The following is a 22,110-nucleotide window of genomic DNA, read 5'->3' on the forward strand; positions in this document are numbered from 1 at the left end:
CTGGCAAAAAGTGATGCAACAAAACCTCTGGTGAGGATTGTAGTGTCAGTCTGCCTAATTTGAGCTGACTTCTGCCTCCCCGCTGGCTCCCCCCCTCTAAGTGTTAACTCCACACGCTGGCTTAAGGACTGTTTAGCTCTCAACCGGGAAAAGGTAAATAAATGCCTTTTAAACATTTTTTCAGGGTTAAAACCACTCATTTCAAAGTATTTTTGGGGGATTTTATGTAAAAGACTAAAACATATACAATTACATAATGTTTGATTCCAGAGGAAGCAGGAGCCTTTATCCATCACTTACAGGTGCTGGTCATAAAATTAGAATATCATGAAAAAGTAGATTGATTTCAGTAATTCCATTTAAAAAGTGAAACTTGTATATTATATTCATACATTACATACAAACTCATATATTTCAGATGTTTATTTTGTTTAATTTTGATGATTACAAATGACAACAAATGAAAATCTCAAATTCATCATATCAGAAAATTAGAATATTACTGAAGACCAATAAAAACAAAGGATTTATAGAAATGTTGGCCAACTGAAAAGTATGAACATGGAAAGTATGAGCATGTACAGCACTCAGTATTTAGTTGGGCCTCCTTTGGCCTGTATTACTGCAGCAATGCGGCGTGGCATGGAGTCGATCAGTCTGTGGCACTGCTCAGGTGTTATGATAGCCCAGGTTGCTCTAATAGTGGCTTTTAGCTCTTCTGAATTGTTGGGTCTGGTGTATTGCATCTTCTTCTTCACAATACCCCATAGAAAATCTATGGGGTTAAGGTCAGGAGAGTTTGCTGGCCAATTAAGAACAGGGATACCATGGTCCTTCAACCAGGTACTGGTAGCTTTGGCACTGTGTGCAGGTGCCAAGTCCTGTTGGAAAATGAAATCTGCATCTCCAAAAAGTTGGTCAGCTGCAGGAAGCATGAAGTGCTCTAAAACTTCCTGGTATGTGGCTGCGTTGACCCTGGACCTCAGAAAACACAATGGACCAACACCAGCAGATGACATGGCACCCCAAACCATCACTGACTGTGGAAACTTTACACTGGACTTCAAGCAACGTGGATGAAGTGCCTCTCTTCTTTTCCTCCAGACTCTGGGACCTTGATTTCCAAAGGAAATGCAAAATTTACTTTCATCAGAGAACATGACTTTGGACCACTCACCAGCAGTCCAGTCCTGTTTCTCTTTAGACGCTTCTGACGCTGTCTGTGGTTCAAGAGTGGCTTGACACAAGGAATGCGACAGCAGAAACCCATGTCTTTCATACGTCTGTGTGTGGTGGTTCTTGAAGCACTCACTCCAGCTGCAGTCCACTCTTAGTGAATCTCCCCCACATTTTTGAATGGGTTTTGTTTCACAATCCTCTCCAGGGTGTGGTTATCTCTCTTGCTTGTACACTTTTTTAGACCACATCTTTTCCTTCCCTTCGCCTCTCTATTAATGTGCTTGGACACTGAGCTCTGTGAACAGCCAGCCTCTTTAGCGATGACCTTTTGTGTCTTGCCCTCCTTGTGCAAGGTGTCGATGGTCGTCTTTTGGACAACTGTCAAGTCAGCAGTCTTCCCCATGATTGTGTAGCCTATAGAACTAGACTGAAAGACCATTTAAAGGCTTTTGCAGGTGGTTTGAGTTAATTAGCTGATTAGAGTGTGGCACCAGGGGCCATCAATTTTGAACCTTTTCACAATATTCTAATTTTCTGATATGATGAATTTGAGATTTTCATTTGTTGTCATTTGTAATCATCAAAATTAAACAAAATAAACATCTGAAATATATGAATCTGTATGTAATGTATGAATATAATATACAAGTTTCACTTTTTAAATGGAATTACTGAAATCAATCTACTTTTTCATGATATTCTAATTTTATGACCAGCACCTGTATATAGTTAATCGAGTGTGTTTTTTTATTGAAGTAGAAATGCTGATTTACACTGAAAAAAATGGAAATCTATATGTCATTTTTCTTAAAACAAGTGTATTTGTTCTTAAATAAAGAAGGTAAATGAGACACTTTGCCATTGGAACAAGATAAGTTACTTTAAAATAAGAAAAATCAACTGCATTGTTTTATTACAAGTGCATTTTATCTAGTTATCTTATTTTAAGAGTAAAAATACCCATTGATAAATCATCTTATTTACCTGCTCAAATTAAGGGTAAATACACTTAATTGAACAAATGTTGACTTATTTCTAGATATTTCTTGCAGTGTACCTTCTGCATGAGTGCCTTCTACAGCCACACTGGAAATTATCAAAATCTAGGTAAGTAATTTTTTCTTAAAATAAGTGCATTTGTTTTTGTATTGAAGAGGTAAAAGAGACATTTTGCCAATGGAAAAAGACAATTTACATTTAAAATAAGAAAACACAATTGCATTGTCAAGTGCATGTTATCTAATTGTTTTATTTTAAGAGTAAAAATACTAATTCCATTGGCAAACTATCTAATTTATCTACTCAAATTATGGTTAAATAAACTTAATCTATGAAATTTTTACTCATCTGTAGATCGTTTTTACAGTGCATGCTGTTATTTGCACAGTGCTTTTATTTATTTATTTTTTTAAATAAGTCGACTGGTATGCACTTCAAAAATGTTCTGCAAATGCGTAAAAGTGTCCTAAACTAAGTCTATTTATCCTTAATTTAAATAGGAAAATAACATGGCTTGTCAATGGAATGAGCATTTTTAACCGTAAAATAAAATAATTAGATATAATGCACTTGAAATAACAGACTGCGATAGTTTTTTTCTTAATTTAAATGTAAACTGTCTTGTTACATTGGGAAAGTGTCTCACTTACCAGCTCAATTCAAGAAAACTGCACTTATTTCAAGAAAAAAATGACTTCCTTAGATTTAGATTTTTTGCAGTGTGTATCCAAGTTTCCTTTGCAGTGTCTAATGGTTTATGTCCTGCTGTATTCAGCCTAGTTTTTAACCTTTTAATATTTCATAGTCTGAGGTGAGTGCTTGCCTTCATTTGTCTATTTTTTCTCCTCTAACACACCTGGATCTTCCCACTGTGGGAATATAAAGAATTTTATTTTCTATTCTGCTCTATGGTGAGTATTTAAAAGCAGTTACAAAACAATATACACAGAAAATGTAAGGAATGAGGGACGGCTGAAGAGCTGCAAAGGCAGGATCGTCCCTTTTAACCAACACTAGGATGATCAGAGAAGTGGCCAAGAGGCTCATGCTAACCGTAAAAGAGCTGCAAAAATTCAGAAATCTGAATTTAATGCTGGTGGAACCAGAAAAAAGCCAGAGGATGTTGCATTTTGTATGAAGCCACAGTAATCATGTGGAGATGCTCTGATCATTAGCGTTGGATATCAAACTCTCTGGTAAAAGATGTAAGCAGCTGGAAGGCCAGCATTGCCCTAAATGACCCGTTCCCAAAGTTAAACATGGTGGTGGCAGCATCATACTTCTGGCAGAAACAGGAAAGCAGGCTGGAGTTATAAAAAAAAAAAAAGATGGAGTTCAATACGGGACAATCCAGAAGGAATATAACCTGAGATTAAATAGAAATATAGAAAGAAATAGAAAATGAGAATCTGGGATAAAGCTGATTTTTCAATCTCTACATAAAATATCTAAAGTTTAATAGCTGCTAAAAGTGTTTCTATACAGTACTGACATGCGGGGGAAGGGGGTAGCAATCTAAAGCTCACTTGTGTTGTGAAAAAAACAAAACAACATGTACATGTATCTTTTTACTTTTTCTTCACATATGTGCGCCATCTTGTTTTAGTCTATTTCATAAAATGCATCTTTAAAACATTTCCAGTTTGTGGTTTTAACATGAAAAAATGTGAAGTAGTTGAGCCGCTTTAGCACACCTCCCTATCTGACTTTATATGGCCGCTTTCAAGGGTCTCATTCATTTCCCACCTAATGCTATTCAGTGTAAAGTGCACCGCAATTCATTCTGTTTATGAACGACTTACAACCATGCATAAATTATTGCACAATCTCGGTACAGCAATTCATTTTTCTGCGGTTGAGCACAAAGCTTATCATGCAAACATTCATGCTTCCCTCTTTACTGAAAAATAAAGACTGGCTGCAAATGTATTCAAAAATAATGAAATGCGTCAAATTAAATTATGAGGATGGTGCCTGCGTGTAAAATCGGACTTGATGATTTCTCCATGAAAGCTGAATGCACTTTAATCTTGTGGCTTGGGTTAACTATTGGGAAAAAATGGATTTGACTGCTGTGGGTTAGTTGGGCTTGATTAGAAACTGGAGGAAACAGCCAGTTTCTGAGTCTACTTACTCTGGGATCTCATTGGTCAGTTGGCTTGAGTGAAAAGGAGAGACAGTGAAGGACATTTATATGAGACACAGACAGGAAGTGGACGTCAGACTGGGGGACAGGAACAAAGGCACGCCGACACAGAACAGGAAAAGCTGCACATTTAGACACAAACGTCGGACAGAAGACGCCCCGCTGTTCTGTCAGATCAGCATACCCCGTCTGACCAGCATACCCCGTCAGACCAGCATACCCATAGTAATATGCATGCAGAAAGGGAAATTTAAGCAACTTCTGTTACATTTGCAGATCAGTACGACAATCATTGAGTCAGAAAGGGGTCAAAATGTTTGTAAACTTCTAAATCTTAATTGATATTTAAGTAAAATTTTCTAAATTCAGTTTAGTACTCTAATTACACTTTTGCTTTTTTATTTCTTTTCTTTATTGCAGTTTTACATTTTCAGATTCAAATCCATATCTTTCAGTTTCTTTTTTTGTTTGTTTCAAATTGCTTTTTTAGTTTCAGGATTTTTTATTTTTTTTGCACTTTCAAACTTGCTCAAGTAGTTGGAGTTCCCACAGTCCTTGAATGCAACATGGAAAGAGACATCACTCCAGCTGCTGCAAGCTGTCAATCACATTTTCCTGCCCCCCACTCCAATCAGAGTGGGGACAAAATCTGAAGGTGAAAAAAACTGATTTGAAAGTGTAAAAAGGAAAATCGTGAAACTAAAAAAAGCATATTGAATCTCAAAAATAGAAACTGAAAAAAGGGGATTTGAATTTGAAAATATCAAATCTAAAATTAAAGAAAAGAAAGAAAAAAGAAAAGGTTTAATTAAAAATACTAAACAGAGTTATGAGTTTTTTTCAAGCTGGGGGAAGAAATTAGATTCAATTCTTATTATTTTATGTATGCTTTTTTTAGTTTCTCAGACTATGAGGTAAAAATTTGACATTCAATAGAAACTTAAATTTTTTGTGTTTTAACTTTTATTTTTTCAGTTTCATTTCAGATTTCTAAGTTTACAAACATTTTGACCCCTTTCTAACTCCATAATGAGACAGGTTAGCTGCTACGTCGGGGTGTGAAGTAACAAACACAGAAAGCGAGGCCTGAACCTTTTATTTATTACATCACGCATAAATAAACTAGTCTACTACTACTTGTGTTTTTATGTTATCATGTGAAGCACTTTGTGACTTCGTCTGTGAAAGGTACTATACAAATAAAGTTTACTTACTTACTTACTTACTAGACTTTCGGTATGCTTTTCTGGTAAGTTTGTGTGTTTACCTTCAACTACAACTTTTTGTTTATCAGATCAAGCATTAATAAAGTAGCCTACACTGGACAAATTATGCAGAAATAAGTAAAAATCCTTTAAATTAAGCGTATTTACCCTTAATTTGAGTAGGTAAATGAGATGGAATGAGTATTTTTACTCTTCAAATAAGATAATTAGATAACATGCACTTGAAATAAGACAATTCAATTGTTTTCTTATTTTAAATGTAAATTGTCTTGTTCCACCGCAAAATGTCTCTTTTACCTCCTCAATTCAAGAACAAATGCACTTATTGTAAGAAAAAATTACTTATCTAGATTTAGATTTTTTCCACTGTAGTAGATTTCCTTCCACTTAGTGTCAGTTGATGCAAATCTGAGGTGTAGCGCATGCGTACTGACTATGGGTATGCTGGTCTGACGGGGTATGCTGAACTGACAGAACACCGGCAGTTGTTGGGAAGCGGCTGCAGGTTTGGAGTGAGTGACGATCTGCAGGCTGTGGCCCACTTTTCACACCTCACAGTGTTTGTGTGAAGAGCCGTGAGATGCGCGACCATATGCCTCATGCCTCTTCAGGTTCATCACTTCAACATTTTCTTTTTGTTTATGCAATCCTGGAGGCACACACCTGCCAGCCTTACAGATGGATGAAATAGTTGAAGGAAAAACACAACGGAAAAACTTTATCATCTGCAGCCCTGCGGGGAAAAGCGTTTCTTTGGGTTGTTTTGTCACAGAAATTCATCTCTTTTCTCTCCTTTAGGTTAAAAATCCCAGCTGACAAATCTTAACCCGTCAGATAAAACAATTATCTTTTATACATTCAAATCAGGAGAGGAAGTTTGTGTGTTCTTGTTGTCCGGCGTCAGCGGACCACAGAGTGAGCTGAGCGCTCAGGGCCATGATTGCTAAGAGTCTGGCTAATTAGTGAAATCCTGTCAAAAGCAAGGCAGCATTGCAACAGACAGAGAGACGGAGCCATTAGAGAGGCTCTTCGTTTTCCCTGAAGCCCTACTGCTGATGATCCCATCACGCTTACCATGGGAGGAGATGGATAGATAGACAAGAGGGGTTATTTGGCTAATAGCTGTTACTCTGGAGATGAAGCTGAGCGCCCCTCCTCCTCTTCCTTACCTCCTGGTGACGGCGTTGTGATACTCGATGAACGTCCGCCCGTCGAAGGCGATGGCCTCGGTCTCTCCGGCGGACTTCTCGTGGATGGCTGTAAAGAGAAGCGTTTTGGAGGATGAGATCAGACCAATCAATATATGAGGATTGGCTATCAGAGCTGCAGGCGACGGATGGGGGGGGGGGGCTACTGCGTTTTAATTAACGTGAAGGGGACGGCCGACCGCACGGCGCAAGGTTAATGGCAGAAAAAGCGAGTTGAGTGTGGGAGACAGGGCGGGCGTATGACTCGCAGGCGTACATGAAGATGATGAAAGGGACGAGCAACCCCTTCGTTTCATGAATATTCAGCTGCCACTTTTAATCGCTTTCATGCCAGATCTATTACTTTGATATGAGCGAACGACGGCGCCGACATAAAAGAGACATCATGAGTAATGCTGATATTAGCTTATAGAAAAAGATCAGAGGGGTCTGACGGACAGGGGGGGATGGAGGATGGCGTTTTAACGCACATGTTCACTTACAGATTCTCCACTTTAATCACATTGCAGATGTTTCTATGCCTGATGTATTTTCAGCAGTGGTTGGGGTGGAGGGGTGCAAAAAAGTTACTCCACCTGCTGTGCATCTGCAACTCTACCCCCCCAATAAAGACATCACTTTGTTCTTTATTTCTTCTTGGATTTTCTTAACATTAAAGTCCAGAGTTTTGCTTGTAGACTTTTTGTCTGCCTGCTTCATGCTGTCGGTCAGGTACTATTCAAATAATTTAGTGATTCTACAGGTTTGGCAATAATGTGGCCTCAGTGTGATTAATAAAACTAAACCTGGACTTAAATCCATAGCTTTTATTTTTTTCTTTTCTTTGAAACTTGGTTTTGTATTTAACGTTGTCTGATATTTAAATTACTTTAATAATTGCATTAAAACTGAAAACAATAGAAATCTGAAAAGATTTTCTTAGCACTATACATTTACAGCAGTGGTTTCCAAAGTGGAGGACATGCCACCCTGGGGGGTGGCATGTTACACAGTGAAATAAATATGACATTTTTAAAAATTACACTTTATAAATGTTATTCTTATTATTGAAAATGCACTTCACTTCACTGTAACATGGTTATTTTTGTTGGAAAATTAAAGCGGGACTCTGGAGTAAAAAATGTTGAGATATGTCTGTTCTTAGCGAAGATCATGATAAGAATGAGTTACACAGTTTCCTTTCTTCATGGCATGAAGGGGAGGACTGTGGTTTTGAGAAGATCCATCCGGCCAGTGAAAGATATATTAACCTAACAGGGAATGGCCCTGATGAACTCAAGTTGTTTTTCCTCTAAATATTCAAGTGTCAGAAAGTTCTGTATGCAGGGGGTGGGTTGGTTCCCCTGGGGGGAGTGTGTGTGTTGGAATTTTTAAGGTATAAATGTATGTACTGAGGTTGCCTTAGCCAAAGCTCTATCTCTCCATCTGAGGACATTAAATAAATTTGAACCTTTTTTCTTGCAAGAAATGCCTCTGTCTCAGCTTCCTAACTCCACAGGCCTCACTAAGAAAAGCTTAGGAACCTATAACAGTCCTGTGTGCAGAGATGGAAGTGTGTTTTATGACACATGGCAATGATTTCAAGCACGTCCAAAGTCGGTACTCGATGGCCGCCATCCTGTAGGTTTTAGAGGTTTGCCTGCTTTAGCACAGCTGAAGCAGGGAGACCTTTTAAACCTTCAGGACAGCGGCCCTCGAGGACCGACTTTGGGCATGCCTGGATGTAGTGATCTCAGTCCAGTCATTACTGTCAAAGTCTTCTTTAAAAAATCAGCAGAAATATTCAAAGGTTGCACACGAAACAGAGACTCACTGTTTTGACAGCTGTCCCCTGAGAAACCGGTTTGGCAAGAGCACTCGTAGCCGCCCAGCTGAGGATTGCAGCGGCCGCCGTTCTGACATGGCTCCCGGAAACACGGGTGGTCACGGAACATGGCTACGTTGCTGGAGTTCAGGGCGTTCTCCTCCCTGAGGATGGGGGTGCTCATCAGCATAATCTGGAAGGAGGAAGGAAAGATTTAGTTAGGGATGAGACTCACTGTTTTAAGGAGCAGAAGTCAGGCTTTGGGTTAAAACACTGGCTTGAGATATTTAAAGAAACTGAAACCCTGAAGTAAAGGGAAACGTTGTTTTACCATTAATTCATACAAGAAAAACAGTTACGTTTTTAAATGGCTGACATTAGTGTATGCTCCTCCTTATATATCTAAATTTAACTAATCCTGATCAAAAATCTCACACATGCCCACCTTCAACCTAAATTATGTCTAATGATCTAAATTTAAAGCCCTTATTGAATCTTGAATGTTTGTGGTGCCAAGCTGTGCTTTAAGCCTTAGTCTCAGACTAGACTTCTGTTTAAACTTTTTAATCATTTGATCTTTTTTTTGTCTAATTTTAATGATTCAGTCTCATTCTAATTTTTCTTGTGTTGCCTCTATGCCATCGATATGTACTTTACTTTAGTTTCTCATGCACTGATCTTTGAACTACCTTCCACTGAATAATGCTGAATAAATTAAGCTGATTCATCTAGTCTTGAGTTAAACAAACATGTACAAAGGGGCAAACATTGATCCTCAAACTATTCACTCCTTAGCTCAGAAGTTTTAATGTTTACCCCCTTACGAACTGTAGAATAACTGACTCAAGTAAAGAAAAAGAAGACCTTTGATAATTCTTTGTTGTTCTATAATGTTAATCTGCAGGTTGGTCCAATTTATAGCAGCAAAGAGAGACAGCTTTATTTACTTTTAGGAGTACAAGGCAGTCTTCCTCAGTGGATTTGCAAAGTTTGGAAACTTTCAAAATATTTAGATGCAGTAGGCGATTTCTGGGACAAATATAGGCCGTTTCTCTGCAGGGGACGGCAGGGTTAGCAGGAGGTTAAAAAGCAAATAGAGAGAAAACATGTTTACTGCAGACAGAGGGGGGGAATATATACTGCATATACATTTATATCTGAGAGGTCGCAGCATATAAAGCTTTAAGCTCACATATAGCTTGCTTTAAAGATACAGGCTTTGACAAAAGAAAAAGATAAAACATATGCTAATGAACTACACTGCAGCTAAATTTGCACCTCATTTTAGTAGATAAATAACATATTTTACCAATAGAATAAGTGTTTTTGTTTTTAAAATAAAATAATTAAATGAAATAAGATCAGGATGTTTTTTTATGTTATGTTATTTCTTTGGTAAAATACTTGTTTCTTCAAATTAAGGGAAAATGAATTTATTTAAAGATAATTACTTCCTTAGACTTAATTTTCTGCATTGTACTTGAGTTTATCAAACTATTTAGGCTGGCTTAGAGTTGTGTTTTTGTCTTTTCATCAGTTTAGTTTAACTTAATCCACAGTCAAAGTGATCAGATTTTTCTTCCAGTACAGGCCCAGGGCAAAATTATTTTTTCTTATTTTTCTCATTCAGCTTTTGATTGGAAAGAATCCATTTAAAGGCCATTGAGTTTTCAGTTGAAGGATCATTAAACTTAATGACTGAACACATCCTAGGATCTAATGTTACAGCAAAGCTGCAGATTCCATGTGTCTTAGACAACAGCTCTCATAGCAAAGCACCAATTAAACAGCACATCAAAACTCAAATACATACTGTCTTCCACATAATTAACAATCCCCAAGAGGCAAAGTACGACAAATGCAACATTTTGCCTCAGATTGTCTAAAAACCGCCAGGAAGGAGGGGGAGGAGGTCGTCATCAAGAACTCCTGACAAGTTCTTGCAAACATTTCCATCCAGCCCCTTTGTTTTTTACTGAGTTATTTTGGGCGCTTAGAGATGAGCTGTTTGCTAAAAAGCAGAGGGGGGAGCGAAGAAAAAAAACTGGAAATTTGTCAGGGAAAGATCTGAGAGCAGCAAAATGGAGGGACTTCAAAATACACGTTCTAAAATTAGCGTGAGTTAATTCCTAATGAGCAGAGCCACTTCTCATCACAGCGTGAGCCTATGATGGAAAATTACTAAAACCAGGGTCTATAGTCGGACATTAGGGCAGCTGAAAACTCGCCGCACTGTATTGCAAGGCTCAAGAGGCCTGAGTCACTGCCATCCGCAGGATTGGCATTCTGCTGAGAACAGTAAAGCTTTTTTTTTTTACCTTTTGGATGGTTCCCTTGAATCCCTGCTCGAGCGCAGCAGCTCTCGCTAGCTTGCTGTAATCGGGAGCTCCGCCAACAAAGAGAGACTCTTTCAGGTTGAGTTCAGTGTGCTTGTTCTGATGAGACAGGACACAACAAAGGTTTCAGAGAGTGAGACCGACCTGAAAAGGAAGCTTCCTTTCCATTTCAATCCTTTCCCCAGCCAGCCAGGAGTTTTGCTATTTCTAGGAAAAACTATTTAAAGGCTTTTAACATGTAGCGTATGAATGTTAAAGTATTCACAAACCGTTTCCTCACATTTAGCCAAACTTTATAGTAATATACCGAACAAATCAACACAAGGCTGAGTATTTTACCTGCATTGTGGAAGTAAAAGGATACGTAATAAAGAATATGTAGCAGGACTGAGAAATAAAAGAATCCCCACAGCATGTTGCTGCCACCACTGTGTTTGGCAGAGGGGGGCAGCAGGTTCGCTCCCAGTTTTCTACCAAAAAGTTAAATTTTTGTTTAATTTAAGGAACAGAACTTCATCCATTTCTTAATATCGGCTGTTAGGCTCTCCTACCAGTGCTTTTTTTCTCTTCCTGTTTCTCTGATTATTACTCATATTTAATTTGTTAGAAAAAAAAAAAAACAGCTTACAATTCTCCATCCATTTCCCCCTTCTTTGCATCGGTCTATAACTAATGCACCTTAATGAAACTTAAAGATTTATAGCTGTATATAAGAACATCTGGTTTAAATTCGAAGGTATGTGTACTTTTACAATGGCCTGCTTGCATCTATGCCCCAGACACAAAGATCTCTAACCAGCCGGGGACTTTTCCAGCTGCCAGCGCCATCAGGCTTTCCATTAATGCTAAAACACTTGACACAAAATAAGTGACTCGTGCGTCTCCCAGTGAGAGTGATCAATTATCCTCTGTGAACCAGAAAATGGACAACAAAAGAAAATCAAGAGAAGGCAGCGGCTGTGATATGGGTAGATTTTTGCAGACCTCTCTAATGAATAGCTGATTAGAAGTGGCGACCTTTCCAACAGATGACTGTGGAGTCGAATTAATTGCCATTCATTTGCTTGTCAGGCGGCCATGAAGTCCGATTCATTCCACCAAACAGTTGGGACCACTGATTTGGGTTAGAAAGAAGGTGACGCCGAGGAGGAGAGAGGGCACGATGGGAAATGATGATGGAAGAGGAGAGATAAAAAGGGAAGCTGGCGTTTTCGTTTAGGACGGGGTTTTGGATGGCAGGAGGCAGCGGAGCTTGGCCTGAGCCAGAGACGGTGAGCTTGTGTCTGAACACCTTTAACCGCTTCCAGCAGAGACGGGGCAGAGATCCAGGCTAAAGCAGCTGGACCCATACGTCCAGAATCAGCCAAAAAGTTCCCACCAAATGTAGGGATGATGTGACACAGCTAGTGAATGCCTGATACATAGATCCTTCTTTTAATCACCATAGCTACCCTAAGCCAATCGTGACTCTAATGTGAAATGTCCTAACTTTACATTTTAACAATAATATGACAACTGGCTGTTGAGAAAACCAGTAGATAAGATGATCCTCTGAAATTGGAACATCTGTAAGCTGTAATCTACATCTGTAAATCTGTGTGCATATTTATTATTGAGGGCTTTAGGAATATCTATTCTGTCTTTAATGATTTACTTTAGAAATACTGATGTTTTGTTTTGTTTTTTGTTATTAAAGGCCAGATTTGACCCTGAACTGTTTCTGGCACCGCCCCATTTTTGGCCACCCATATGAAAATTGTCTGGTTCTGAAATGAACAGTCATAGACCGACACAAAGTAGTGAATAATGGTGAAGGAGAAGCAACATGATTTGCTGGTTTCACTATCGTTAAAAACAAAACATTTAACAAATTTGGGCTGCGTTCAATTCAACTCTATTCAGTAAACACTTTGCAGCCTTTCGCTTATACTTCTAAGTCTGTCTACCAACTGAAACTTAAACTGACTTTTTAGCACAGAAAGTATCTGTGTTCTATTATACTATGTTATATATAGTCCAGTATAATATCTGGACTTTAATGTGGCCTCTTTGAGAAATGATTACCCATCCTAGCTCTGAATATGTCATGATCTTGGCGCTGATGGTTTGGTTTTTTCCTTTGCTCCTTGCTCCCTGCCTAATTGGTTCTGCGGCTGATTATCGCCGATCATTTTCACCTGGTTCCTCTACTATTTAAGTTGTGTGTTTGCCTCCCATCAGCGCCAGGTTATTCTTGTGTTTTTATGATACGTTCCCTAGCAATCTGTAGTCTGCCTGTTTTCCTGATATTGACCAGTTTCTGCCCTGAGGATTTCGAGTTTTTGCCTTGACCCTGTCTGCTCTGTTTGTCCTGTCTGATCCTGGATTCTACCGGCTTCTGAACCTGGAACTGTCTTCTGACTTCGGCCTTGGATTTCCCTTCTGGACCGTTGCTGCTCGGCGTCTGCTGCTCGCTCTCTAGGAACTCTGGGGGCATCGCCCGCCGCAACAGCGGTCAAAGCTCCGCGAACGGACTGAACTTTGAATCAGGTCAGTGACTTTGCTACTGCTGTCTCGCCTCAAATTCTGGGTCCTACATTCTGAGATCATTACAGAATAATCACGCATCTGCTGAGGTTTTATCCTGTATTCACTGCCATCCAAATTCCCATCAAATATAACAAACCTTGTGAACATATTCACCATATTTCACTACTTTTCTATAGTCTATCATATAAGTTCCTTAATAAACTAGATCAAGGTTTGCGATTGCTAAGGGTTAATATTATAATTATTATTTGGATGCATGAATGTGGATGTATGTATGTATACAATTTTATATTTTTTTTGTGAATTTCGAATCCAAAACAGAGAAGTTAAACAGTAAAGTCAATTAAGTTACTTTTATTGCAATTAGAGGAAGGAGGGGTATGTAAAATAACCCCTTTTCAGACAATTTACATTAATTAATGATCATATATGAATCAATAATCAGTGTCAGATCTCAGGCCACATATACTAGCAAGTTTTTTAAGTGGAACATTTTCTTTATTTTATTAGCTTCTGAGTATGGTTGAAATTTATTGAAGTTATTTGGAACTGAAAATGTAATTTATTTTAATGTTCAACCTAACCATAATCATTTTGTGTGTGTGAGTGGGACAAGGTTTTTTGTTTGCAATATTTTCAGAAATTAATTTATCTATTATTATTTTTATGATTTGATAATTGTCTGCAATAAATTTCAGTCATTCATTCAGTCATCGGTCGTTTCGTAGGGCGCTTTAATAGCTGAACACACTCCTTTTCAATCTGCGATCTACAGTTTGTGTGACTTCATGTGACTCTCAATGAAATGAATTAGAAGTGGTGGTTTGTTTTTAAAACAGCTGATCATTTGGAAAATGGAGGAGTTTGATGCATGGTGTGTTATGGTGATGCAGGGTGAAGTTCCAGTGTGTTTTTGTTTGCAGGTGAGTGGGTCAAAGAGTGAGCCACTTTCATGCAACTATGGGGGAGCTGTTCCTGTGTGCAACAGAAGTGAGAGCAGATGAGAGAAGAACAAGGCGGGCTTGGCTTAGCACCTCAGCATCCACTTCGGTATACATCCTCCTCATTCTCACTTTTTCACCAGGCGAGCAGCACCGCCGTCATGCCCACACCGCACTAATGAAAATGTCTCTTTGTTGCTTTAAACAATGGCCATCTCAAGGATGACTGCCTGCTTTTTTTTCTCTTCCTTACCGCCCCCCTCCCACCCCCGCAGCAGATGGAGTGAGGTGAAAGCCAAACCTTGCTCTTCAAGAGCATCTCCTCTTCGCCGCACACGTATGAGCTTATGAAATGCCAAAGTTTTCACACAGAAGTGGTACTTTCAAAGCCCGCAGCTCTGAAGAATTTTCTTTTTCATTGCTTTTCTGAAGAGATTGGGGGTGGGGGTGTGTGAAGAGGACGTGGTGAGCGGCTCAAATGAAAGAGGGCAAAGGTGTGACTGGGACTTGTCTCATTACCTTGCGTGATTTCTGATATCCAGACAGCACATCATAGAGAAGGAAAGAAAATAGGGAAGTAGAGAGTTATTAGGAGGGAAGGCTAGTGTGTGTTTGTGCACACAGAGGCATGCAGAGCAGATACCGTAGCAACATTCATAATTACAGAAGAAAAGAGCATAGAATAAGCACAGAAGAAAATGTGAGGAATGCATGCGGTAATATATACCGTGGATTCTACAATAACACAGCTGAGGCAATGAAGTGAATGCAAATAGGAAGCCGTCTAAGACGTCCATGCACCAGGCAGATGGTGCTATTAGGAAAAGATGAAAAGAAAAAACTTAACGGATGAGCAGCTGCGAATAGCGCCTCTTAACCCAACCTCATTTGCTGACTGTTGGCATTAAATAAGAGGAGTAGATTTTTATTTCTCTTCTATCTATACCTTTGAAAGTTTGGATTTCATTACTCTGCCTGTGCAGCCTTTGATATGATGATTACTCCCAGAGAAGCAAAAAAAAAAAGATGTATCTGTATGCATCATGTGGGTTTTACTCTGAGCGAGACATACTGTACCCCCCCACCCCTCCCCCTCATCCTCCAGCTCTTACAACTGATGTAGGAGAGAATTAGCTGAAAGCCACAATCTATAGGGTCTCTGTTCGGAGCTGCACAGCTAGTCTCAGCTCATCCCTTGTGTCTTTCCATCCACCCCCACAAGTCTTTCCCTTACTCTCTTCTTTTAATGTGATTTTCTGCCTATGTTGCTACAGTAAAACACAATTACCATACTGATTATTAAAAACTAAGCTCTGAGAGGGAAATAGGGAGCATCTTTTAACTGTGGAGGACGGTGGAGCTGACAGCGCGCATGTTCATAATCACTATCTACACTCTTTAATGTAATTGGAAGACTTACAGACTTATCGTGCTATTAGATCACCTTCATTTAAAGGCTTGTACCTGCTTTTATTGGTCCTGGTGATGAAGTCAGAAATTTCATTAAGCTCCTGTTGCTGCTGATACCTCCCTTATCTGCCTCCACCTCCCATGACACCACTGAAAAGGTGGAATTTAGAAAATAGACTGTAAACCAGCAGCAGTAAGGGCTGCTTTTCGATTTTTTTCCTGCACAAGACCAAGTTTTATCTTTTGGAGACAAGCAAGCTAAGGAGCTGGAGGGGTGACGTTTACAGATTTGAGTCGTGCCTGTCTGCGACTGAGGCTTTCCTTCTCATCTGGAGGTGAAAGAACCATCTATAAGTGCTCAACAGTTTGGACTAGAACTGTTTTGTGTGGATGTTCTGACTAAAGGAAGAAAAAAATGCTGGTTTCAGTGTAGGCAAGATGCTAAATTTTAAAACTATTGTATTTACTCTAACATGACATTTAACTAACATTTAACTTAAGCTGCAAGGGTGAGAGAGAGAGACTTTTTCAGCAGATAACAGGAAGGCTGAACAGAGCAGAATAAAGTCAGCCATGTTAATCCTTTTGAGTTTACAACCTCTTTCTGTTATCTATTAAAGTCGTAGGGAAGTGGCTGTTCCAACCGTTGCATTTCCGAATTTTCCTGAGTGGTGCCCGACTTTACACGAGTGAATAAAGTGAATGTGATTGGTCGATTATCAAGGGGCGGGATTGTTGTAGTCGAAGGTTCGCAAGCAAGGTTGGTTGTGGCCGATTTGTCGGAGGAATCTTGCTAACCGGTTAGCAATTTAGTGCTAGTAGGTTCCCAATGGGAAATTCCATTGGGAGCAAGTAGCACTAAATTGGTGACTTAGAAACGACACTGTCAAGGAACGCTATGGACAGAGGAAACATGCAAGAAGAGGAGAGTTTTGTGTTGGAGGTCGTGTATAAGTCTCCTCCATCATAGATTTTTTATTTAGAGGAGGAAAGCGGGGATTTAGATGTAGTGGAAGAGGACGCCATGGCGGCAGAAGCTTGATTTGGTGTAGAAGGCTTACAGCCGTACATGTTTGAGCCCTTGCCTCACAACGCTGGCAGTTCAGTTAGCTCTACGCCTGCTGAAGACACATACGTCCATCCCCGTGAACACTGGGATGGAACTCAATGGGAAAGTAAACGATTCTTATTTTTCATTTCAACCGTTGCGTTTATTAGCTGCGACATATGAATCAAGATGCTATGACCGAAAAAACTTGATTGATAGATGACCTTTGATATATGATTGGCTGAATTTAGGTATACAAGCTGATGTATAACTACCTGGCCTGCATACGATAAAGAAAAAACCCTCACCGATTTTAAGACAGGATTTTGGGACAATATCGTCTGATAAAGAGTACATTTATATACATGTTTAAGCCAGAATGATTTGACATTAAAAAATGACTTCCCTACGACTTTAAATTTTTGTTTTCATTGTGTTGCAAGCAAACACATTTTTATATATGGAAATTTAAAAGATGCAAAATTTAAAAAGCTTACTGATAAAAAAGATTTGAAAGTAACTTTGTTGTTTTATCAGATTTTACAGTTTAAAAATAATGTAGTTCATAAAATAATATCTCATACAGATTTTTTTTGTGAAACAAAAAAGGAAAAGATACAAAAAAAAACAAATTTGACATCTGATAAAAAGCGGCAGTCACTCTCAAAATCTTTTTTTTTAATTAAGAGTTTTTTCAAAGTTTAATTTCTTTATCACATTTCTTTTAAATTCCCATTTACAAGACATGTTATTGGCAAGAAATTTCTGCGTCCTTCAGCTGTAACCGTATCAACAGATAATTAGAGGCTGCTGCTTTAGTAGTGTTGCCCAAGCTAGCTGAGCTAATCGCTAATGAAGGACGCAAGCATGGATGAAAATATTAAACATGTAAAAAAAAAAACCCTCGTTCAGACCGACTCGCCTCTCTCTCATATAGTGTTACTTTCCCTCTTTTCCTTTAATAAACAGCTGTCTGCTCATTTCAAGGAGGCTTGATAAGAGAGTTTTGAATGCTGTTATTAATTTCTGATATGATCATTCTGCAAAGAAAAATGTCAATAGAACTGAAATCAGTAGCAAAAGGTCAAAGCTTTTGAAAAAGCCATATTAACGTACATACTCCATTCCCATTGGCTTTTAATGGTATAAAAAGGTGCCATCGGGCTGCAGGATATTAGCAAAATGTGATTGTGTTATTATGGTTGAATTCTGACACAATATTCATTTTGATTGAGGTCAACTGGCTAAATATGTAACTAGTTTACTGAGTGAATGCATGGGCAAAAAACTGATTCCACAGATTTCAGCCATGAAGTACAGTAGCACTGGAAATGAAAAGAAGAAGCATAAAAAAGCCTAGAAATGTGGTGTTGATGGGTTGCAAGCAAGCAGATGATTTTGCACAGGTGCAAGGCTAACCACAGGCCCAATGGTCCTACATGCTGATTGTCTGGATAACCATTGGCAGGAGCTGGTTAGTTAGCTTGCTGTTTCTTACTGGTGACTCTCCTCGAACCGGGTCCTTCTTGTTCACCATGAGCTCTCCTTTGCGGACGGAGCGCTCCAGGTCAATGGTGTTCCACACCTTCAGCTTCATCGGGGTCCTACTCCTGAATCAAACACAGACGCACATTATGTTACATAAGCACAATCATTATGGTCCAAACCTCCAAGTGCTTCAGATGTCTTTCTCTAAACCAACTGAACCTGATAACAGCAGGTCCCTTTCCCAGATCGTAGCGAAACTCCAGGAAGCCTTGTTTCAGGGACAGAGAGATGAAGTCCCCATTTCCGTCAGACTTCTGCCCGTTGTAGAAGATCAGACCATTGGAGTCATTGGCCATAAGAACCAACGTCATGCTGAATTTTTGACTGCAAGATACAAACACCGCCTTGTGAACAAAACCTGCAGTGTTATCAGAGACTAAGGAAGGCTAGTTGTGCAATCTTCATTATGTATTCGGCTCAGTCTTAAAGAAGCATGAGCTCTCTCTCTGCCTTAGGATCTATGAGAACTACATGATGTTCAGTGTTATTAGTGATATTCATCTAATGCTTTGCAGATTTCACGCTGAGACAAGGGACTTACCGTAGACTGTGCCCGTAGAGATGAAGCCCCTTCAGCTCTAGGTAGGAGTCTCCGTTGAACAGAGGCATGTAAGCCCCTCTCGTCTCAGTCGCTGGAAAATAAAATAAAAAAAAAAGCAAGTAGATTCAAACCCAAGTTCTTCTTTTCCGGCTGAATTAAAATTCATAGATAGTGGGTATATATTGGAGTGGGGCTTGTCAGGGATGGATTTGTGTGTGTGAGTGTAGCCTCTGGGATTAAGATTTTCTCCCTGCAGAAATTCAAACAAAGAAACGAAACAAAAATCCAGAAATACTCATGCCAGACTGATTACACAGCACGCCACTGGATGACAAAGAACCGTCGGAGACACAGAGGGTTTAACACACGTCTGGGACCTTGAAAATAATGAAGCCATTGTGTTCTGGCAGGCCCTTTTTTGCAAATTCATGTCTTTGCGACGTGCCTCCGCCTAGCTGTCGGGAGTCATTAGAATGGGCACCGAGCCATCTTCTAACAAGTGGTTGACATTAAAAATCCTTCAAGTGTCACCCGAAGGGGGTATGGGTTGATGGTGCAAAGACTAGCATCGTTCAGGGCCACGTGGTTTCCTAAACACTCGCATAAACACCCAAGTTAGGCCAGATACCTTTCTGCAGCTGGCAAGGCAGCTTTTATTTGTAATTGGCTGGGATTAGCTGAGCTGAGTCAAGCTGGAGGAGGAAGACAGAGATGAGAAAGCTAATTAGCTATTGTGCAGGAGACTGCTAATGATGATGGCACAGAACACGGAAATGAGGGGAAAAATAGGAACGCAGTAAATTCTCTGCTAAAGTAAACTCCACTGGAGCACGAAAAGAGGCTGAAAATTTACTTTCTCAAGGCGCAGCGTGAGTGTGTGGGTGGTTTTCTCTCTCTTTCACCCATTCGCTCGGCCTGATACGAGGATCAATAAGACACATGAGGTCAGGCGGTGTCAGAAAACACATATAGGCACCGAGCCTAAAAAGAAGAAAAACAAACTTGGCCAAGCTGAACTTTTTATATGCAATATTAAACTATGATTTCAGATTAATGAGCAAAAAAAAAAAAAAAGGTAAAAAAATTCCAATTTCACAGAGGTCAATGTTTATTCTCCAGGGCACTCCTATTTATATTCCAGGAAGGCTACATCCTTAGTAATTGCAATAAACCCAATAAACCAAGTGAGGTGTTTACAAAGCCATAGCATCTCCCATTTTTTTTGCCCATTATAGTTAATGTTGGATCTCGTATTTTTTTTCCCCACTAACAAACACACTGACAATAAAAACACATCTGGTTAGTAAATCATGGATTTCCACTGCAGGAGAGAGAGAAAGATAGAAATATAGATATAGATATATCTATAGAATTATATATACACCTTTAAATCAACAAAACCCGGATCAGGTTTTTTTACTTTCAAACCTTAATAAAGCTTATAGTTAGAGTGGCTCAGGTTACCTGGAGCTATCTCTATAGTTATGATGCTATAGGCTTAGACTGCTGGAGGACATGGGGACCCCTTTTTTATTATTCTGCTTTACTCTACCTCTACTATCCCATTCTGCAGTATTTGTTAATTTATGCTCTCTCTGCTTTTTCTCATTGTCTTCACTCTTAGGCTGTGATTTTTATGCCTGAGAGAAATATCAGCTGTGCTGCTCCCATTACAATTTTTTTTTTATAAAAGTTGGAGCTTTGCCTGTTTTTTAAGAGTAGTCCTGTTTCTCTGACTGTGACTAACTGTATGTCCTCTCTTATCCTCTGACATGGGAGCTGGCTCAGAGCTCGTCTGCCTGGCTTTGTCTTTCCTTAGCAGTATCAAAGTTATCTTTGGGGTCAATATTACTTTCTGTATGTCTGCTTCTGTCTCCTTGAACCCCAGTCGGCCTCGGCAGATGGCCGCTCACGCTGAGCCTGGTTGTAATAGAGGTTTCTTCCTGTTAACCTCTTAAAACCCACTGGGTCGCCGGTTGTAATAACTCAGAATGCATAAAATTCCACCAGTAAAATTTTTTACCAGCAGGTGGAGCCATTGCACGTAGCTCCAAGCTGACAACAAAAGTTCCAAACCCCGCAGCTCTGGAACTGTTATAGCTAGAGGTCTGAATTTTTCTGCATATGTGGTTGACCTGATGTAGAACAATTATAATACAACAAAACCTGCCTTTTCTCAAGAATGTCTTTAATACTGCTGTTAAAAAAAGACCTATCATTTCTGAGAATGAAAAACAACAACTTTGAGTCATGTTTGAACTGATGCAGGATGGTCTGTGTTCGAGTCAGCCAATTTTGATATATATATTATGAAACTAGAGTTATCTTGCAAATAATGTATTTCACATGTAATTTGGGCTTACAGTTCCTAAGTTATTTGCTTTTCCATTTGAGTATGCAAAATAGGTGAGGATTACGCAAAATGAGGTAGATGTTAAGAAGTTAAAGGGGAGCTTTTCCTGTCCACCGTCGCTACAAGCATGTTTGAACCAATCTGACTGTATGATCTGGTTGAATTATCTCTGTAAGGTGCCTTGAGATGACGTGTTATTTATTGGTGCTATATAAATAAATTTAATTGAATTAAAATTACAAGTATGGTCCAGAAAAAATGTCGAAAGGTTGGGGTTAAGGTCTTTTCCACACCTACTGTCTAACACTCATTTTGCAATGACTCGACACAAATACATCAGACTGCTGAAGATTTTTCCCAATTGTAGATCTTGCTTCAAATCTGGAAAATAAATGTGGGGTGTCTTTCCAGCTTTAGTTGTTTTATTAAGATATTTCCACATTTTGGAAAAGGACATTTCTAAAGATTTCATTTTTCGTTAATTTAAAATTTATAGCAACTATTTCAACAATGACTATGTTTTGTCTCTGAAAATGTAATCTATCTTTTCCAATCTTCATGCTCTGCTTCCAGGTGTTTTGAAGTTCAATTTTTTTCAGATATCTGGGGAGAATGCTGATGTATGGATCAAACATTTTACTTTAAAACATTTAAAATACAACAGACAACACTTTTAAAAGGAAGTTAATTAAAAACGGGAAAATGAAGACAAAAAAAACAACAAGGGCATGGAAGCCCTAACATCAGACCTCACATCAGTAATCCAACGTGGCGTCAACAGGGGATAGAGGGTGTGGAATTTTTTTATTTTTTTATGGTTGGAAAGGAAATTAAATTCATGA

General features: G+C 39.1%; 1 protein-coding gene across 10 annotated transcripts in view; it reads right to left on the reverse strand.

Annotated features, from left to right (window-relative positions):
- Positions 1 to 22,110, reverse strand: part of agrn (agrin) — a 454,482-nt gene that overhangs the window by 17,757 nt on the left and 414,615 nt on the right. For 5 of the 10 annotated variants that reach the window (XM_038289893.1, XM_038289889.1, XM_038289895.1 and 2 more), the window contains 8 exons: positions 18,916 to 19,006; positions 18,534 to 18,698; positions 18,325 to 18,436; positions 14,888 to 14,899; positions 10,881 to 10,997; positions 8,572 to 8,755; positions 6,720 to 6,807; positions 4,313 to 4,336 (listed from right to left, as the gene is read on the reverse strand). In XM_038289893.1, coding sequence (XP_038145821.1) covers positions 4,313 to 4,336; positions 6,720 to 6,807; positions 8,572 to 8,755; positions 10,881 to 10,997; positions 14,888 to 14,899; positions 18,325 to 18,436; positions 18,534 to 18,698; positions 18,916 to 19,006 — 793 coding nt within the window. The remainder of the gene's footprint in view (positions 1 to 4,312; positions 4,337 to 6,719; positions 6,808 to 8,571; positions 8,756 to 10,880; positions 10,998 to 14,887; positions 14,900 to 18,324; positions 18,437 to 18,533; positions 18,699 to 18,915; positions 19,007 to 22,110) is intronic. The other 5 variants (XM_038289896.1, XM_038289892.1, XM_038289897.1 and 2 more) reach the window with 3 other exon arrangements.

This window comes from Cyprinodon tularosa, unplaced genomic scaffold, assembly GCF_016077235.1.
Source record: "Cyprinodon tularosa strain WSP-4 unplaced genomic scaffold, ASM1607723v1 ctg273, whole genome shotgun sequence".
In the NCBI taxonomy this organism is placed as follows: Eukaryota; Metazoa; Chordata; class Actinopteri; order Cyprinodontiformes; family Cyprinodontidae; genus Cyprinodon; species Cyprinodon tularosa.